Genomic DNA, 21251 nt, shown 5'->3' on the forward strand with positions numbered 1-21251 from the left:
TGCCCCTTATAATTAGTTCATTGATAATAATTGACCTTAATACAAGCTTCCTTTTATAATCTAGTCTTCTCCAACCACACGTTTTGATAGTTATAGTCTTCAATTTGGAGAGGCACTGCAACACAGAACACAAGGAAAGGGAGGCTATTCAGAGGGTTTGGGTCTCTGCTGTACTGGACTTTAATTTTCAGTGTGTTACTTAAGGTACTAAATTGCTGACCCTCAGCGTCCTCAGTTGTACAACAGGGCTAATATTACTATTGTGAGGTATCTGGCTTATTAGCTTGTATTCAGTTGTTTTACTATATAATATGTAGAGAATTCAAAGTAATTTGTTAAGATCTAATCAAAACAAAATTAAGAATTTTCAATATTTCCATTTATTCCTCTCAGCACAAAGAGAACAAACAATAATTATTTTAAAACAAAGATTAGAAGATTATTATCTTTTAATAAGATATTTACTTTTATAAACCTTACTTTTAATAAGTATCTTATTAGAGGTATCATGTATCTTATAAGAAGAACACATAATTGCTGCCTTTTCTGTTATCAAAGCAGTCTTTTCTTATAAGCTTAAGTCAGAGCATGATGGTTTGCACATTTTTATTATTATTTTATGTCATTTGTTTTTAGCATGGAAGCAGAAATGCATTGTTATATCCAGTCATATGGATGATTTGAGCTAGCCACAGTATATAAAACTTCAGAGAACAAGACAAGCTGAGGAGACCAGAGAAGAAAAAAAAAGTGTAATTCTGAAAAAAGAGCATATCTTTTACTTCTGTCATAAAATATAAATAATATCTTTTTTAGATAGTAAAGACATAAATAATATCTCTGATAAGATATAGCAATAAAAGTAAGGATATTATCTTTCTGTACGTTTGTGAAAAATAGTGGTAGAGGGTGTTGGTCTCATTACCATTACCATAATGAGAAAGAAGTGAATTTGAAATTTCCCAAACCTGTGTTAGAATTGACTGAATGAACTCAAGCCTGATGATGCACACCTAAAATCCCAGGCCTCCTGCTTTTAGGAGGAAGGTCATGAGTTCAAGGCCAAACTGGGTTCCATATGTGGTGAGTCCCAGGCCATTTCTAAATGGCAAGAAGTAGGTTGACGTGAGTTAATATATATGGTGATCATCACTAAACAGGGTAACTAAAAATTGAAGAGGTTTTCTCTCTCCTCGTTGCTATTATTAAACAATCAAGCAATGTGTTTTATAAGCCTACATTAATTGGTTTTGAGTGTCATTTATCACATAATTCAAAACTCACTATTAATATTTACCCTTGTAAGTGTTGCACTGTGAGACTTGGTGGTCCTTTTTATTACTTATTTTATGTAAGTTTTAACTTCTTGCTTTTCAGGAAGTTAAAACTTTAAAAAAAAAAAGTTCCCCAGTCAAAACTTGACCCTCAGTGCCCTAACATCTCACCTTTAGATTTCCCGTGCCGTGAACTACATTACCTGTCCGCATCTGAATGTGACAGTGAACCCGAGACTGTCGTAATGCCTCGAAAGCAGCGTAAAAAGTGTGTTACGTTAGGGGACTAATTGGATACTGAGTCCAGGAATATCTGGGTCTCTATATAAATTGGGAATTTATATCTGTGTGTTTCTTACCGTGGCTGCCATCACTACTGGGCTGCTCTCTTCTTGAAGAGGATTGTAATTGAGGTACATTGGGTTTTGAGCTCTTACTGATAGCTTACTCCAAGTTATTTACTGTATATACTTTCATTTTTACAAAATAATTTGTTAGTTAAAATGTTAAATAATGAGCTAATTTTTTATTTTCCACTTTCAGTCAGTTCTTCTAAAAAAGAAGCTTGAAGAACATCTGTAAGTAGAAAATTTGTTGAGGTTCTTCACATTACAGAACAAAAGCACTTTGTTGTGGGTACAGAATGTGTAGACAGTGGCATAAGATCCTTGAAGACACAGGGAAGTACCACTTGTTAGTAGTGTCTGCAGGGCCATTTCCACCCAAATCCTGCACATAATTCAGTGATTGTGAGCCGGGTGTGGTGACTCATACCTGCAATACAGAAACCAAGGCAGGAGAATTACTCCTGGTTTCAGGCCAATTTGGGCAACAGTGTGAGACTCCTTCTTAGAAAAAAAGGAGTATGAGATGCTGAATTAAAAACCACAACCTTTAGCCGGGCGATGGTGGCGCACGCCTTTAATCCCAGCACTCGGGAGGCAGAAGCAGGCGGATCTCTGTGAGTTCGAGACCAGCCTGGTCTGGTCTACAAGAGCTAGTTCCAGGACAGGCTCTAAAGCCACAGAGAAACCCTGTCTCAAAACCCCCCCCCCACCAAAAAAAAAAAAACAAAAAAAACCACAACCTTTATCTGTGACAGGCCAGATAGTAATTATTTGAGGCTGTGTGAGTCCTGGCCTCTTTTACAGCCACTGAGCTCTAAAGCAGCTGTAGACAATTAAAACTGGTTAGACCTGTGCTGCAGTAGAATTTCACATATGAGAGCGGGTGTCCTCTAACTGCCCCATAGACTGCAGTTTGCCAGGCATTGATTCTTCTTAAGTAAACTTTTTTAAAAATATAATTTTACTAGTTCTTTGAGAATTTTATACAATGTTTTTTGATCATCTCCATGCCCCCACACCTTCCCCTAACCCTTCTCCTACTCCACTCTACTTCATGTCTTTTTTGTTGGTTTTTGATTTTTTGTTTGTTTGCTGGTTGGTTGGTTATCAGATGTCCTGGTCCTCTGGCTCTTACAATGTTGGGTTTTTTTTGTTTGTTTGTTTGTCTTTTTTTCATTTTACATTTCAACCACAGTTTTCCTTCCCACCCCTCCTGCCCCACATCCCCCATTCACTCCTCCCAATAGGTAAAGGCTCCCATGGGGAGTCAAAAAAAGTCTGATGCACTAAATTAGAGCAGGACCAAGCCCCTCCCCCCTGCATTAAGGCTGAGCATGACATCCTGCCATAGGGAATGGGCTCCAACAAACTAGCTCATGCACCAGGGATAGATAGATCCTGGTCCCACTGCCAGGGGCCCCTCAAATAGGCCAAGCTTGACAGCTGTCTCCCATATGCGGGCTCCACAGCTGTTGATCTAGTGTTCGCTAGTTTTCACGAGCTTGGTTCAGCCGTCTCTGTAGATTTCTCCATCATGATCTGACCTCCCTTGCTCATATATTTCCTCCTCTCTCTCTTCAACTGGATTCCCGGAGCTTGGCCTGGTACTGACTTACAATCTTTCCATCCCCATTTCTCCATGTTCCCTGAGCCTTCAGTATATGTATTATAGCTATATCAAGTTAACATTTTAAAGTAGAGTGCCTGTCAGTGCCATGCTTTTGAATCACAGTCATCTTAAGTACAGCTTTTTAACTTAAAAGATGAAATAAAAACTTCAAATACTAACTTTGATTTCTCCTGAAGAAATTTTCATCTTTAGCTGAAGTTAGCTGTGTTAGGGATATTTAATAATTTTTCTCATGCCCAGTAACAACCTTAATTTATCATTTTTTCAGCAAAACTGCTTGCAGGCATTAAGTGTGGGGTGTCTATGAATTAGTAGCTGCAGAAAGATACTCATGTTTCTGAAAGTTTGATATGTGTTATCCAGTTTTTTAATATGTTGGATGGGATAGACTCCTGGCCACTGAGATGTCTAGAAAATCTAATAATAGACAGACTCGTAGTGTTCTAGAACAGTGCTACTCTCCAGCCTTTGTAAGGTTACTCTGAATGAGAACGTAGTACCATTCTTATACTTTTGTATTTTCCATTCCTCTCTAACAAAAACAGAATACTTCTACTCTTTAACCATTGTTATGTGTGCAGTTGTTTACATGCTAAAAATCTTCATCAGATAAGGTCTTTAGTGAAGATGGCCCCTGTTCTTGTAAAAAAAAAAAAAAAACACAAAATAAAGGGGCTAAGAGAAGAGAACAATTATTTTCTCACAGTTATAGAGTCAAAGAGTTTGAGGTTCAGTTGTCCACAGATTAGTCTCTTAGAGGATGAGCAGCAACGTATTCCACAAATCTCCTAGTTCTGGTGGTCGTTGACAATCTTTGGTGTTCCATTGGTAGCCTGTGTCCAGTTGACACTCTTTCTGTACAGTGCTTCCCTCATGCTCAGGGATTTCTTCCAGGATGCTCAGTGAATGCCTGGAATCATTCACAGTTCTGAACTCTACATTTTCTGGTTTTTTTTCCATAGATAAATTCCTCTGATAATAGTTTAATAATAAAATAGAGAAATTATAACACCATCTTAAAGCAGTTATTCTGGTAACCAACTGGTTACTAAGTGACAAGTGGTAGATAACCTACACAGTCTATATATGCAGAATGAGGGATCATTCACATGTCAGGCAGGACACAACAGGACCACATGAAAGTTTATCACACAACTTGGTACATTGTATGTCTCAAAACTTAGCTTCTTTTAGGGTTTTAATGTAATGATTTGATTCCAGTTGAGATAAGCAACTGGGCCCATGGGAAACAAAGCCACCATAGGAGGAATGTGGGCCTCCCTTTGAGGACAGCAGTAGTGGGCTCAGCTCACATGTACCCTGGTCCAGTAGTACAAACTCCTGCTAACTGCTACAAACATCCAGTTTTCTAAATAGTGTCAACATCCCAGTACTAGAGATAAGACCTTTCCTTTTGGAAAACACTTCAGCTCACACAGGACCTCATCTCAGCCACACACAGATTTAAAAACATATCAAATTGGGTTTAAAAATTAAATCAGTAATGACAATTATTACTAAATTATTACTAAAGTTTTTAAGCAGTAATAACTCTCATTGACAGCTGATAGTATTTCTCAGCATATCGAAGAAAGTACATACTCATGATATTTTGGTTTTACTGTGTATACCTGAAATTTCCAGAGATAATAATGTCCATGTATAATAGGGAACCTTTAGAAGACCTATATTTAATGATTAATGTAGTAAGTAAAGTGCTAGACATAAATAATGTATTGCTTAGGAATAAGACAGAAGGAGCAACCATCATATAAATCAGAACACTTAAAAATTTGGACATTGATCACCTCTAGGAAGATGTGTGATTTCTAAGGTTTGGGGATGATTTTTGGCTTATTCATATATCAGTATATAGATATTTTAGATATATATCACATATAAGATCTATATACATATGATAGTTAGACCTTCAAAAATAATTTTCTGAAAAAGAAAAGGATCCAGGAGTAGTAGCCTTTATTCCCAGCACTTGAGGGGCAAAGGTAGGTGAGTCTCTGGGTTCAAGTCTAGGTTAGTCTACAGAGTGAGTTTCAGTTCAGAGTTACACAGTAAGACTGTGTCCAAAAAGGCAAGGAGGAATTTATTGCAGTATTTATGCTTTGAAAAAAACCAAAAGTAGAAATAACAAAATGCTGATATTATTGGTTATTGTTTTAGCCATCTGTCTTATACATATTACATAATGCCACACTGAATAATTTAATGGAAGAATTATACATCACATTATTATAACACTTTCACAAGAGAAAAAGTTTTCTATTTATCCTTTTTTATATTGGAATGTAACTTTTATATAGTAATATACATATCCTAAGTTTCTAAACATAGGTTGTGAATATTTGCCTCCATATAGATAACCTGAATCAACATTTAATAGAATTCATCTTCTTCCCAGTTGATTGAGTATATCTCTGTAATCTTCATCTTTAGTTTCGATGCTGTATTGATAAACTCCTGACTTCCTTTGTTTTGCATTAAACTTGAGTCTATTTACCTTTGTTTCATAGTACTTGTGTGCAATGCAAGTGTATTCGAAAGTAATGAATTTTTAGTTCAGAATGAAAAAAGAATACAGAAACGAGGGTTGAGCATGTACTTAGAGGTGGAGAATTTGCATAGCATGTATGACGAACTAAAATAGATCTCCAGCACAGGAAAGAAAAACAGAAGTGATGATATGATCATATATTTTGTTGCAGAGAGAAGCTGCATGAAGCCAACAATGAATTACAGAAAAAGAGAGCCATAATTGAAGATCTCGAGCCAAGATTTAACAACAGCTGTGAGTTTTTCCTAATAGCATCGTTAACCATGCAGCATTCTTTTGATAATGAATTTATGTAACTTGTTTCTTTTTTAAATAGGCCTTTTAGTTATTCTAGCAATTAAGAATTTCCCCTATGGGGCTGGAAAAGATGATGTGGTTAATAACACTTGCTCTTTCAGAAGATAAAAGTTTGATACCCAAAACCTACATTCTGGCTCACAACCCCTGTAACTCAACCTCCAAGGGCTCCAGCACCCTCCTCTGTCCTCCATGGGCACCTACACACATTTGACATATACTTACACAGGCAGATACACATGTGCATAACTGAAAAATATATTAAAATAAAAATAAGTGTTTGTTTGCTTTTTTGAGGCTTTTGTCAGTGTTGGAGAGATGTCTTGCAGCTCTCGCAGGGGACGGAAGCTTGGTTCCCAGCACCTGCGTCAGTTGGCTCGCAGTTGCCTACAATTCTAGCTCTAGGAGCTCATCCAGCCTCAGGCCCTGTGGGACCTGCACTCAAGTGCACACACACAGAGACAAACAGATACATGCACACACAAATTTAAAAAATAATTTTTTAAAGAATTTGCTATATTTCTTAAGGTACTGGTTTTATTTATGAAATCTTTAACTGTGGATTTGTAATGGACATTATATGAAGCTAGACACTTTCAATGTAATTGTGCATAAGTTATCCCTAGACATATAATTCTGTGTCTATTTGTATATATAGCTTAACTTTGTTTTTTTGAAAAAAAGATGGCAGACTTTAATTTTAAGTCATAGAAAAATACAGCAGTGGGTAACCATTTTAAGAATACAGTACAGTGGAATTAAATACATTATGCAACCTCACCACCTCTCCCCTGTAACATCTTTCTTTTCTCTCACCTGGAACGATTCTTCCCTCTGCTCATCTATTTACTGTCTGTAAATAGATGTTTAACCGTGCTAGGAAACTCATACAAATAGGCTCATGTTTGTGCTTTCCTAGTTTATTTCAATAAGCATAGCTTTTTCTCAATTAACGTGAAAGATCAATACTGCGGTATATATCAGAATTTAGACTTAAAAAGATTATATTATGTGAGTATATGTTATTTACCCATCAATAGATGCTTTTTACTTAATGTAGTTTAATACCAACGTCTTTGTTTACTTACTAAGAAGAACTTTTGGTAAAATAAAAATACGAATTACTTTTAAAGAGAAAATTCTATGCAACGATAGACCAAACAATTACTCAGGACTACTACTTATTATTTCTTTTGTAAAAATTTTGTATTGACTTTATTGAGCTATACATTTTTCTCTGCTCCCTTCCCTTACTCTCCCTCCTCTTCAATCCTCTCCCATGGTCCCCATGCTCCCAATTTACTCAGGAGATCTTGTTTTTTCTATGTCCCATGTAGATTAGATCCATGTATGTCTCTCTTAGGGTCCTTGTTGTTGTCTAGGTTCTCTGGGGCTGTGATTTGTGAGTTCACTTATCAGTGAACACATATGATATTTGTCTTTCTGGGTCTGGGTTACCTCGCTCAATATGATGTTTTCTAGCTCTATCCATTTTCCTGCAAAATTCAAGATGTCATTACTTTTTTCTGCTGTATAGTTCTCCATTGTGTAAATGTACCACATTTTCCTTATCCATTCTTTGGTCGAGGGGCATTTAGGTTGTTTCCAGGTTCTGCCTATGACAAGCAAAGCTGCTATGAACATAGTTGAACACGGTCCTTGTGGCACTATTGAGCATCCTTTGGATATATACCCAAAAGTGCTATTACTGGGTCTTGAGGAAGGTTGTTTCCTACTTTTCTGAGAAATCACCACACTGACATCCAAAGGGACTATATACCAGCTTGCACTCACCAGCAATGGAGGAGTGTTTCCTTTACCTCACATCCTCTCCAGCATAAGTTGTCACCGGTGTTTTTGATCTTGGTCATTCTTACAGGTGTAAGATGGAAGCTCAGAGTTGTTTTGATTTGCATTTCTCAGATGGCTAAGGATGCTGAACATTTCCTTAAGTGTCTTTCATCCATTTTAGATTCCTGTGTTGAGAGTTCTCTCTTTAGGTCTGTACTCTACTTTTTTATTGGATTATTTGTTCTTTTGATGACCAATTTCTTGAGTTCTTTATATATTTTGGAGATCAGACCTCTGTCTGATGTGGGGTTGGTGAAGATCTTTTCCCATTCTGTAGGCTGCCATTTTGTTAATAAATAAATATGTTATTAAAATCTAATTTTTTATGGACATCTTTTTTCAGCCTTAAGAATTGAAGAATTGCAAGAAGCTTTACGGAAGAAAGAAGAAGAAATGAAGCAAATGGAAGAGCGCTATAAAAAGTACTTGGAGAAAGCCAAAAGTGTGAGTATGAACTTGTAACTATCTCACTGTACATTCCAGAGAGGGTTTTCTCTAGCCTGGAAGTGTAGTGTCCAATTAAAATCATGTTCTTACACAAAGAATAATCAAAGAAATCTAAGCAGAAAAAGATCCCAAGTAAGTAAGTAATGATCAAAATAGATCACTCCACAAGTTGAATAGCAGGAGGAGAATGCACCTGTGTAAGAAATAGGTGACAGGCTGGAGAGATGGCTCAGAGGTTAAGAGCATTGCCTGTTCTTCCAGAGGTCCTGAGTTCAATTCCCAGCAACCACATGGTGGCTCACAACCATCTGTAATGAGGTCTGGTGCCCTCTTCTGGCCTGCAGTCATACACACAGACAGAATATTGTATACATAATAAATAAATAAATAAATATTTTTTAAAAAAAGAAAAGAAATAGGTGACAGCCACAGCTGTAGCCAGTACTTAGAGTTAACAACACATGAAAGAAGAACAAAGCTGAATGAGATGTCTCTGTGAGCAGACAGGAACCAATACGGACAAGGTACAAGAGTCAGTTCTTTCTGTCGTTTGGGTTCCAGGGGTGGCACTCATCAGGCCTGGCAACAAGCATTTAGCATCTCCCTCAGCCAAGAGCAAAGGCTGATGAATGACATAAATGTGTGAAAATGCCATGATAAAAAAGACCCCACTAAGTTATAGGTTGACTTTAAGAGTTAAGGTTAGAGAGATGACTCAGCAATTGAGAGCATTTGCTACTCGTGCAGCCCCAGGTTCAGTTCCCAGCACCCACAAAGCAGATTACAACTGTCAGTTACTCCAGTTCCAGGGGCTCCGATAGCAGTTCTAGCTCAGTGGACACCAAGCATGCAGGTGATGCACATGCATACATGCTTGAGAAACCCTCAAACTCATATAAATGAATAAATCTTTAGTTTTACTAAAAATTTAAGGGGCTAGAGAGATGACTGAGTGGTTCAGAGAACTTGGTATTGCAGGAAGCCCAGGTTTAATTTCCAGCACCCCTATGGTGACTCACAATTGTCTGTAACTCCAGATTCCAGACACCTTCTCTTCATCTCCATAGTCACATGATACATACAGTCACATGATACACAGCCATGTATGCCTGCTGAGAATCAAACTCCTCAAAATAAAGAAATTTGTTTTTGTTTGTAAAGACAGGGTTTCTCAGGCCGGGCGGTGGTGGCGCACGCCTTTAATCCCAGCACTCGGGAGGCAGAGGCAGGCGGATCTCTGAGTTCGAGACCAGCCTGGTCTACAAGAGCTAGATCCAGGACAGGCTCTAGAAACTACAGGGAAACCCTGTCTCGAAAAAAAAACCAAAAAAAAAAAAAAAAAAAAAAAAAAAAAAAAAAAAAAAAAAAAAAAAAAAAAAAAAAAGACAGGGTTTCTCTGTGTTACAACTCTGGCTGTCATGGAACTCATCGTGGAGAGCAAGTTAGCCTCAGCCTCACAGAGATCCACCTGCATCCGCTTCCCAAGTGCTAGGATAAAAGGCATGCACTACCACACCTGGCTAAAATAAATCATTTTTACAAAAAAATACTTTAATAAAAAGTATTAACAATGTACAGTGCTACAGCCAAGATTTGGTGCTTCCTGATGGAATATTACTGTCATCAGTGATTCACCTGAATCAAAGTGTCTTTTAGATCTTTCTTCACACCATGAAGCTGTTTGAACAATTCAACACCTTTAGGTGGGACTGGAGAGATGGTTCGGCAGCAACTGTCTATAACCGCAGTCCCATTGGATCCATAGTCCCATTGTATCTGATTTCCTTTTCTGATATGTCTACATACATGTAAACAAAACACCTATATACATAAAATAATTCTTTTTAAAAGTAAATAAGTAACACCTTTAGGAAACTGTCAGATAATTCAAAATTGGGGTTAAAAGTCAGTATTATGAGAGCTAAGCAGATGGCTCAGTGGATCAGGTGCTCAGTGCACAAGCATGGAGATGGAGATGTCATTTCAGATCCCAGGAGTCACATAAAGCTTGGCATGGGTGCACACATTGATAACCTCAGCTCTGAGAGGTGAGATACAGGACCATCTCAGACTTACTAGCCAGTCCATCTAGACAACATGGTAAACTCCAGATTCAGTAAGGGGCACTCTCTCAAAAACTAAGGTGGAGCATGATCAAAGGCCCCCAACAGTGACCCCTGACTGACTGCCACATGTCATCCTGTGCTGAGGTCCTGGAACCCTGTCTAGGGTTGACAAGAGAATGACAGACACACACACAGCAAAATTGAGATCAGGTGGGAATTTCTAACTGCTGCAACCCAGAACCTCATCGTTTTTATTACAGCCCACGAGAAGGGTTAGCTAGTCTTGGAAGGAGATCTCTATAGTTGTGCAGTCTCAGGCTGTAAGTATCTGGAAGGAGGAAGCCAGAGTTGCTAGTCTTTGCACACACTGATCAGTCATTTATATACACACTCATGCTTGGATATCCCCTGGGAAAACTTCTATTCCTCTTACACGTAGTCCACGTGGGCACTGGCTTTGGGCCAGTTGGTCTCTGAGTTCTTAGGTCAGTATTACACTTAAAAAAAAAATAGGGAGTAGAATAAAGAAGAATGTAGGAAGCTGTACTGCATTAAAAGGAATCCTGCTTGCCAGGTGGAATGAGTAAGTCTTTGAGTCCTGAATTGAGGACAGAGAATCACTTTTAAGAGATGCTTTTCAGCTACTTCTTAAGACCAAAGCAGGTGGGTTTAAAGTTCAAAACCATCCTGAACAATTCACTGAGACCCTTATCTCAGAATAAAAGGTATAATAAGATCTAGGGATATATACCTCATAGATAGAGTGCTTTCCTAGCATGCACAAGGCTGAGACCCCAATCCTTCCTACTTGTAAAGGTGGGAGATGTAGACATAGACTAAATTCTGGCCATTTTACAGAATTATTAAGGGTTGTATTCACTGGGACTGTGAATTATTTCTAACACCTAAGAGTGTTGGGGGAGATCAGATATGACAGAGTAGCAACTGTTCAATCCAGGTTAAAAATAATAAATGGGTTTGAACTATTTGGAGGTCTATGTGTTTGAACATTTTGGTAGTAAAACTGTTGGTGGAGAACAAAACTACCTCTTCCCCAGAAATCCTGTCATAAATCAGATAGAATTACAGCCAGGGTTCACGCCTCCACCATACTACTGACAGAAGAGATAGCGATAGCTATAGCTCTGTGTGCAGTTCAGCCATTAGATTCCCTGACCCCTACGCACAGTACTGGGGGCTGAACCTAGGGACCCATGCGTGTTAGGTATGTACTGTATCACTGGGCTGTATCCTTAGCCTGATTTTCATTTTAATTTTCATTTTCATTTTTAAGCTTTCTTAGGTGCTACATTCTGTAAGTTTGAGGAGTTGAAGTTTGAGTTTTGGGGGATTTGTTGTTTAGGTTATATGTGTGAACTTATATGTGTACTTAAGTTTTTCTTTTATATTTGCAGGTTATTCGTACATTAGACCCTAAACAGAACCAAGGAGCAGCACCAGAAATACAAGCTCTTAAAAACCAACTGCAGGAACGGGATCGACTGTTCCACTCATTAGAGGTCAGTTAGTACACTGTGCAATAAAATAGTGAGGTTTTCAGCTTTTTCAGAGACCCTTGCTATAATATATATTGTAACCTTGGGTTAGGCAGCTAATTGTAAGTATCTTCCTTATATTGAATTCATTTGTATCTTTACATGTGGTTGTGCTTCAGAAAGAATATGAGAAGACGAAGAGTCAAAGAGACATGGAGGAGAAATACATTGTTAGTGCCTGGTACAATATGGTAAGAGAAGAGTATTCCAGAATATTCAGAATGTAATGCAACGTTGTATGTCGTTATATTGCCTTTACTGTAGAAGTAATTCTACCAAAAGAATCTGATAATAATTTCCCTCCTAACATGTACTAACAAAGCCTCTATGTTGACCTTTAAACTGAAAAGCACCACACCCAAGGCTAAGGCGTTGTGAAACAGTCATCCCCAGAGGATAGAAAGGACCAGTTTAGTTTTTTCCTTGGAGCCATTTGTTGTGGGGAAAGCAGACATGGTGGTGCCTGAACAGATTCAGTAACTCTGGCTTCGTTGGTTATTTCAGTCCATTTGCAAGATGAGGTTTTCTTTACAGGCAGCATAGTTGTCTCATGGGATATGGAAATATTCAGTTTCAGACTCTGACCACTGAAGGTTTTGAAACGGAGTGTTCTCGTGCACGTGCAGAGAAACTAAGTGTGTGTGAGGGAAGGAGATAACTGCTCGTGGCGTGCCCAGTGTGAACGGTACAGGATGAGGCCTTCTAGGACCTTTGTCTTCCTTTTCTTGGTGTTCTTTCCAATGAAACCATTTCTGCCGCTTTGAAGTGTTAGGGTTTTCTAAATTATTTATTGTGCTTGTGTGTGAGGGAGCTGGTGCTGTGGACACACGGCAGCTGAGGACTCCAGGGTTGTGTGTGTGTGAGGGAGCTGGTGCTGTGGACACACGGCAGCTGAGGACTCCAGGGTTGTGTGTGTGTGAGGGAGCTGGTGCTGTGGACACACGGCAGCTGAGGGTTCCAGGGTTGTGTGTGTGGGGGAGCTGGTGCTGTGGACACACGGCAGCTGAGGACTCCAGGGTTGTGTGTGTGAGGGGAGCTGGTGCTGTGGACACACGGCAGCTGAGGACTCCAGGGTTGTGTGTGTGTGAGGGAGCTGGTGCTGTGGACACACGGCAGCTGAGGGTTCCAGGGTTGTGTGTGTGTGGGGGAGCTGGTGCTGTGGACACACGGCAGCTGAGGGTTCCAGGGTTGGGCACAATCGCTAGGCTAGCCTTACTCACAGAGCCGTCTCGCCAGCCAAATGCTAGTGTTTGAAACATGGAGTTGGGCTGTCCTTTCAGTTTTTCCCTTTTGTCCTCTCGCTCTCCTGTTGGCATAAATATTGTTTTGTTTTAGTACTACTACTGTCGGTACTCTCTCTTAAAGGTTAGCTCTCCAACCTTAAGATGTGTTTTGAGCTTTACTAAAAATTTGCTTCATGACATGTGTCTACAGTACACCAGTGTGTTTAAGATCTTACTGTAATTTTTCTTTTAAAAGGGAAATAATTTTGAATGAGAATATTATTTTGGGGAGTTTTTTGTTGTTGTTTTTGTTTTGTTTGGTTGGTTTTGGTTTTTCAAGACAGAGTTCCTCTGTAACTTTGGAGCCTGTCCTGGAGCTAGCTCTTGTAGACCAGGCTGGCCTCAGACTCACAGAGATCCGCCTGCCTCTGCCTCCTGAGGCTGGATTAGAGGCATGTGTCACCACTGCTCAGCTCAAGAATGTTATTAACAAATAAAATTTTCTTGAAAGTTAAATTTAAAAATAGATAAAATAAATTCTATTAAGGAATTTTCTGTGGACATTAACCCTAACCCCACTGTTGGATCTTCCTGGAAGCTGTGCTCCCAGTCTCACAGACCCTGTACCTCAGTCCCTGTTAGCAATTTCACATATTGCTTCTTAGGAACCGGATTTATTTATTTTGTGATATGAAGCTAAAGGATAGTGCTAATTTTTAACTTTTCAGAATGAAGAGGTAATTTCAAATAGACACATGCAGGTTACTCACAAAAAATAATCAATAGGAGCACCATGCTTATACTTAGAACGTTTTGCGTCTCAGACAACTTAAATAGGAGTCAAAACGGTGACTGCTGGGACAAGGTGTAAGTTTCTCAACAAATAGCTGTGTAAAAAGTGTAGCGCAGTGGTGGCGCTCTAGAATACAGAGCACAGTCAACTGCCTGAAAAATTAGAATTTTAAGTAAATGTAGTAAAACATTTCAGTGGATATTTGCTAGTTGTATTCAAACCTTCAAATATATTTGTTACGTTAAAGCCAAGCTAAAAAGTATATTCTGGGGGTTGGCAGGATGACTTAGCAGGTAATTGTGCTTGCTGCTCAAACCTGGCACCCTGAACTCAATAACTAGAACCTATGTAAAATGGGAGAGCGCCAACACCATGAAGTTGTCCTCTGACCTCCACATAAACTGTGATACAGGCATCCTATCTGTATACATCATGTATGCACACACATAATAACTGTACACACACAACCACCCAACCCCCTAGGGACATACCCGAAGGCATAGTGATTTAAGACAGTAATCCCAGTTCAAGGTCTGCTGGGTTGACCTAGTCCTAGGCTAGCAGGGCTACATCATAAGACTCTGCCTTAAAATACAAGAGGCAGAGGCAGGCAGACCTCTGTGAGTTCAAGGCCAGTATGGTCTACAAAGAGAGTTCCAGGACAGCCAGAACTGTTACACAGAGAAATCTTGTCTAAAACAAACACACAGAAAAGAAATGTGTTCTAAGATTTCCCAATGAGGAAAATGGGTTGTTTCTTAGGTGCATATGAATGGATGAAGTTATATTCAGAATGTAAAGCTATGGCCAGTGTTTGTCTAGAAGCTTATTAGTAATGGGAAGCTTGACTTTCCAGTCTCCTGTCTTCTGTGCTGTATTTCTCTTTGTCATCTTCCACTTCTCCGCATCAGTTTACCTGTTCTGTGTTACGGGTGTGATTAACCAGCAGCCTCAGTTCCTACTGCCAGCTCAGGTCATTGTCTTATTAAAAGAACACTAAGACTGGCCCATGCCCAGTCTCCTGGGAGTCGTCTGATTTTAGCAAGGTGGTGCTGTTACTGTCACTCACTGTTTCTCCACATTCTGGAAGTACCCCGCAGGCTTCCTTCCTCCTGTCTAGGGGTAGCCTGGTGACTTTTGCCCCTCTTCAAAGGTAGTAAGTGGTTTTTCTGCTTTCAAGGGGAGATCCCCCTTCTTGGTTGTATCTTCTGTTTTGGGTTGTCAGAAACTTTTCTTAGTTTCTTTGAGAATACAAGTCATCCCTGAAGTGAAGAAAAACAGCATTGTGGTATGTATAGTACCTAGTACAACTTTCCATCATAAAAACCAAGTGCATCTGTGTTTTTCTTCCTGATTAGTTCTGTGATTTCCACAATTTGTGTGAATCTGCTGCTACCAATCATTTGCACTTTTCTTGGAAAATCAGTTTGATTTGAAAGGAAAATATAGGTGGCATCTTCTAAAAATTGTCCTCCACTATCTCGTTTTGATTGTTGTAAATTCATAAAATTAAACCTTAATTTTTCCAAAGGAAGATTTGTACTTAATTATTGGAATGAAAATTATTTCATAAAATTTTAAGTCATGAATGAATAGAATAAATATTCCTAATTAATTGTACTTTGCTATTTGATATAGTAAATTCTGCATGATGACATTTATTTTTAAGGATATCTCATGTTTTTCACTGACTACTTGTGTTTCTGTTTTAATGTTACAGGGAATGACTCTACATAAAAAGGCGGCTGAAGATAGACTAGCTAGCACAGGTTCAGGGCAGTCATTTCTAGCAAGGCAAAGGCAAGCAACCAACACAAGAAGATCCTATCCAGGCCATGTCCAGCCAGCCACAGCAAGGTAGAGAGGTCTCGCCATTAGGGATTTTTAAAAGGCATACTTCTGTTACATATAACAACATTTCAGGAAATCCAGCCGGCTTCGTTTGTTCTCTCCTGTGTTGATATTTAGTGTTCCTCATGTGAGGATCTCTCTTGCATCTTTTAGTTTCTTTGTCCTTTATGGTCTTTTCAGTTTCTTTTAATGTGCCAAAAATTTGTAAATGTACAATTAAAAACGTTGTATAATAGTGTAATACTTTTCTTTGTATGAAAATGTCTTCTTCCCCATTTGTGTGGGCTTTGTAAAGAATCAGATTTTCTGCCAATAATTGATACACAATTTATATTCTTTATCGTGCCTACTGTGTTACCATACTTTATAAGAATGTCTTTGTTTAAAGGGAATTAATCTTTTTATGGTGTATTAATCTGTGTTTTCAATTGTTTTCCAAATGCACTTCAGATAACTTCAATATTTACTGTACTATCCAGAGTGGTGTCAAGTGCACTTGTGCAAAGGCAGAAACATTGGCAGAGGCCGTAGTCAGATCGTATGGCACCTGGCAGGGTCGCTTGGAGGGAAGAAAGAAGTTTTCATGTTGTTTTACTAGAAATTAACTTACTCTAAGATTTGGAGTTCATTTTCAGAATATAATTATGTGAAATGTCACTATGTCCTGCTGTCATGTTTGCTGGCAGAAGTGGAATTGGTGAAGATGTTTGGGTAGACATTACAGAGGATAAAAAAAATTGGCAGGCTTTTTTTTTCTTCCTTTGAAATATCTTAGTAGTTAAGAATCAGATTCTAGCCACACACTTTTAATTACTCTCCACATGTAAAAGATTTATTTTTCATATAGGTAGCCTTATCTTTGGGGCAGTTCTTTGACTTATGCCTTACATGTTTTATATATTCTGTAAGCCTTCCCTTTTCTCCATTAATCTTGATAGCTAACATCTTAATACCATTAATTAAGATCAGTACATGCCTTTTGTGTGTAATATTATGATAGATCTCTTTACAGTGTTTCCTAACTCTACCTATGAGTCCAAGAGTTGGTAACTGGAGAGATTTTGGGGTATTTAGTTGTTGAAATTGCTTACTTTATATGCCACATTTATTTACATAGATGAATGCCTGCTAAGCAGTCGCTGGGAAGCACTTTGTCTATATAAGGTATCATATAATTTTAAACTATCATTCATTTGAAAATTATATACCTTTTGTCTTTCTCCATATTGATTTATGTATTTGATCCCAGGTAATATTTAAGATTTCTTCCAGCCTTTTTCTTGTTCCAAACCACATTTTTCAAAAGAAAAAAGAAATCTGGAATTTGGCCAGAGGGTTATTTTGTTTGTTTTTAGGTAAGTCATCTAGTGTAAGATGTTATTTTATGTACTTGCTATTCGAAGTGCTGATGTTACTTAGTTCTGTATAAAAGACAAATAACTTTAATTCCAGTTTAATGTGATTAAGACTTTTCAGAAACTATATGCAAGTGCTTCATTTTAACTCCTCTTTTATAAGAAAATTGATCTAGAAATTTGTCCTGCATGTTTTGTTTTGTTTTGGTCAGACAGAGTCTTTGTGTAACCCAGGCTGTCGTGAACACATGATTATAGATGTGAACCTCCATACTCAGCTCTTAGAATGTCTTTTTCCTGAGAACCATTATTGAGGAAAGGTTTAGAACGCAGAGGAACAGAACTGCACACGTGCAGCATCTCCTTAAAAGATGCTCATTGCGGAGTCTGAGCACAGTGCAAGGACCATGCGCTGCGGGTGCAGGGCAAACAGACATTATCTTTTAGGTCTGGTTTTGTTTATTTCAAGACAATCTATCTGTATTATCCAGACTTTCTCAAATCCTTTGACTGAAAGCCATCCTCCTGCCTGTGCCTTCCAAGAGGGTGAATTTAAGGTATATGCTGTCATGCCCATGTGATATGTCAAGTTTGAAAATAAGAGATTAAAATTGGGGCCAGCAAAATGGCTCAGCTGGAAGAATACTTGCCGCCAAGCCTAACGACCTCAGCTCGTGAGATTCCTGGGGTCCAGGTGATGAGGGAACAAGCTACTCCCAAGGATTGTCCTCTGACCTCCAGACTCACACAGTTTTAGGTACACACACATAAATATGTTTTAAAAGATTAAAACTAGTTTAAAATACTCTTACTTCATCTTTAGTTCACAGAATATCTAAAACTCAAGCACTTTTAAAGAAACAAATTAGTTTATGGTCCCTACTCTTAATAAAATACTGCTTTTTGAGAAGTTATGCTTTTAGAACAAAGAAGATGTGAAAGCAGGAGACTCTGGAAGCCACTTTTCAGCTAGTTTTACCTGTGAGGTAAAAACATCTCAACGTTTTGATTTTCTGTTTACCTGCCCTCTCTATGTGCACACTCACCTACCCAGATATTTTCTCTAGATGTTTTGGAAATGCCTCAAGCTTTCAGAAGGAAATTTAGCTTCTGATTTTCATCAGCATCTGCTGTGTGCTAATTTCAGTGTCTATAACCTTCACTTTGTTGTCTGTATCTTTAATGTTTGGTGGATTTCACTCAGTAAATGGAAGAAATATCGTGTGATATTTCAGAATAAAATAAAGTATACTTTCATAAGAAACAGCATCCGAACATATACTTTAGGTATCATAAAGCCAAGAATAAACCTAAATAAAGCAGTGGCAGCTTTTCCATTGCTTTAGGTCGATTACAGTTTCTCCATCAGTGATCAGGAATGTTGCGGGTGATGAGGATGTGTGGTCTCCCTAGAAGTTAAGGTCAGTGATGCTGGGCTGTGTCTCCACAGGCTTTTTTTTTTTTTTTTTTTTTTTTTTTTTTTTGGTTTTTTCGAGACAGGGTTTCCCTGTAGTTTCTAGAGCCTGTCCTGGAGCTAGCTCTTGTAGACCAGGCTGGCCTCGAACTCAGAGATCCGCCTGCCTCTGCCTCCCGAGTGCTGGGATTAAAGGCGTGCGCCACCACCGCCCGGCCACAGGCTTCTTTTATGGTACTTCCCTGCAGCCGCCTAGCTTGTCCTGGCAATACAAGAGAATGAGGACAGTGGGTCAGTGTCCTTGTATCAAGTTGAGAGAAGCTGTTGCCATCATCCGAGTTCTTGTAACAAGCTTATTTTCTGTGCCATCTATTCAGGGTTTAAAAAAAAAAAAAAAGCCAAAGAAAACTACTTAAAAAAATGACCATTTGCCGGGCAGTGGTGGCGCACGCCTTTAATCCCAGCACTCGGGAGGCAGAGGCAGGCGGATCTCTGTGAGTTCGAGGCCAGCCTGGTCTACAAGAGCTAGTTCCAGGCCAGGCTCTTAAAAAAAAAAAAAAAAAAAGCTGCAGAGAAACCCTGTCTCGAAAAACCAAAAAAAAAAAAAAAAAAAAAAAATGACCATTTATGTCCCACATTACACATTTAATAGTAGAACAGGAAAACAGTCTAGTAAATGTAATTTAGTTTCTTGCATCGGAAATGAAAATAACTAATATAGTTGCACATATTTTAATTTAATTTTAAAAACTGGGGCTAGAGAGTTGACTCAGCATTTAAGGGCATTTATGGTTTTTCCCAAGAACACAGGTTCAGTTCCCAGAACTGAAATGGAAGGTCATAATTACCGACCTTCTGTAACTGCAGTTCCAAGGAATCTTATACCCTCTTCTGACCTCCACAGTCACCAGGCACATGCATGTGTACATGCATGCATGCAGGCAAGCACTCATACACAAAATAAATCTATAAAAATAAAATTTAAACTGGGTCATAGTTTTCTTTTGTCTGATTACCTAAAAACAAAAATAAGTCCCTAAATAATTGATTCATATTCAAACTTAATCTGGATTGAACTATTTCTGTCATCTTGGTAAAATTAGCTTAATGTGATGATTAAGTTATATGGATGATATTGACCAATTTTTTTGAAGTTGTTTGGCTAATGTAATTTGATCCCAGTTACAAAATCAAGGTAAATGGTTCTTTTATTTGGTTTTTCGAGACAGGGTTTCTCTATATAGCCTGGGCTGTCCTAGAACTCATTCTGTAGATCAGGCTGGCCTCGAACTCGAGATCCACATAACCTCTGCCTCCTGAGTGCTAAGACTAAAAGGCATGTGCCACCACTGCCTGGCAAGTCAATCTAAATGTTATCCATTAGAACTACCAGTCTAATTTCATTAATTGTTACAGATCCAGATAGGGATTAATTCTAAAATAAATTAGGTCTTAGTGGAAAGAAAGATGCAGTCAATGAGCAATCTTATTCATCTTTTCAATAGCAGTTCTCTTAGTCTTGTTAGTAAAAGGGAAAGGCTTTCGAGGGCTAGGATGTGCTTAGTTGGTGTAGTATTCGCTTAGGATATGTAAAGTACTGGGTTCAGTCCCTAGCATCTTAGGAGATGGTTGTACACCTGTAGAGAGTTTGAAGCCATTTTGGGTCACATGAGAGTCTACCTTCAAAAAGAAAAAAAATGTATATAGTTCTTTTGTAAAATCTCTTGCTCCCATATAAGCATTGATCTGTTGTACTAACAATAACCATATTTTAAGCTTTGAAATAATCCATTATGAGTTATCATTAATCAAAAATTTTAAAATATCTTCTTTACTCTCCAAATTTAATTTTCCTTTGTTCAGATGTCTTAGTACACAAATGTTGTAATTATGTCCAGTTGGGAAATGTTGTGCCTGAACATCCACAGTCCATATCTTAAAGAAATCTAGCTAATTTCCATTCGCTCTAGTTAATAACATAATTCAGCCCCACAGTGAGAGGGACATATGTAGTATCTTTTCTTCTAAGGGAGAATCACATGAGTACCACATGTCTTCGGTTTTCTGTTCATTAAACCATGGAAGAATAATTGGACCTTTGTTTTTTTAGATTAATATTTTTAATTGGAAGAGGGTGACTTGGGAAGGATGTGTGCAAGAGCCCGTGGAGGCCAGAAGAAAGTATCAGGTCTCCCAGGGATGGAGTTAGAGGTGGTCATGAGCTGTCCTGTGTGGAACTTGGGTTCTCTGCAAGAGTAGCCAGCTTTCCTCTCCAGCCCCAAGTATCTGGACTCATATTGTGAAGTTTTATTTTTGTTTTTGTTTTTTTTTAAACTTTAGATAGCAATCAACCTGATTCAACTTTGTATTTAACAATGAAACATATGTGATATCCCAGAACATGGGAACCTGAGGCTGGAAAAAAATATAAGTTGGAAGCTATCCTGGGTTATACAGTGCGACCTTGTTTCAAAAATCAAAACAGGCGTATACCAAACAAAGTAGAGTGGGAAGCCAGGCCCGTTATCTAGCATGCTCGAGACTACATTCAGTCCCTAGTATGGGTGAATGAATGAAT

At 38.5% G+C, this 21251-nt stretch overlaps 1 protein-coding gene across 1 annotated transcript in view; it reads left to right on the forward strand.

Moving 5' to 3' along the window:
- Hook3 (hook microtubule tethering protein 3) overlaps nucleotides 1-18523 on the forward strand; it is an 82549-nt gene extending 64026 nt beyond the window's left edge. Inside the window, exons 17-22 of the mRNA XM_038326036.1 lie at nucleotides 1818-1852; nucleotides 5972-6054; nucleotides 8312-8412; nucleotides 11897-12001; nucleotides 12157-12228; nucleotides 15774-18523. Of these exons, the coding sequence (XP_038181964.1) occupies nucleotides 1818-1852; nucleotides 5972-6054; nucleotides 8312-8412; nucleotides 11897-12001; nucleotides 12157-12228; nucleotides 15774-15914 (537 nt within the window). The 3' untranslated portion in view covers nucleotides 15915-18523. The remainder of the gene's footprint in view (nucleotides 1-1817; nucleotides 1853-5971; nucleotides 6055-8311; nucleotides 8413-11896; nucleotides 12002-12156; nucleotides 12229-15773) is intronic.
- Nucleotides 18524-21251: the final 2728 nt, after the last annotated feature.

Source organism: Arvicola amphibius, chromosome 4 (assembly GCF_903992535.2).
Source record: "Arvicola amphibius chromosome 4, mArvAmp1.2, whole genome shotgun sequence".
In the NCBI taxonomy this organism is placed as follows: domain Eukaryota; kingdom Metazoa; phylum Chordata; class Mammalia; order Rodentia; family Cricetidae; genus Arvicola; species Arvicola amphibius.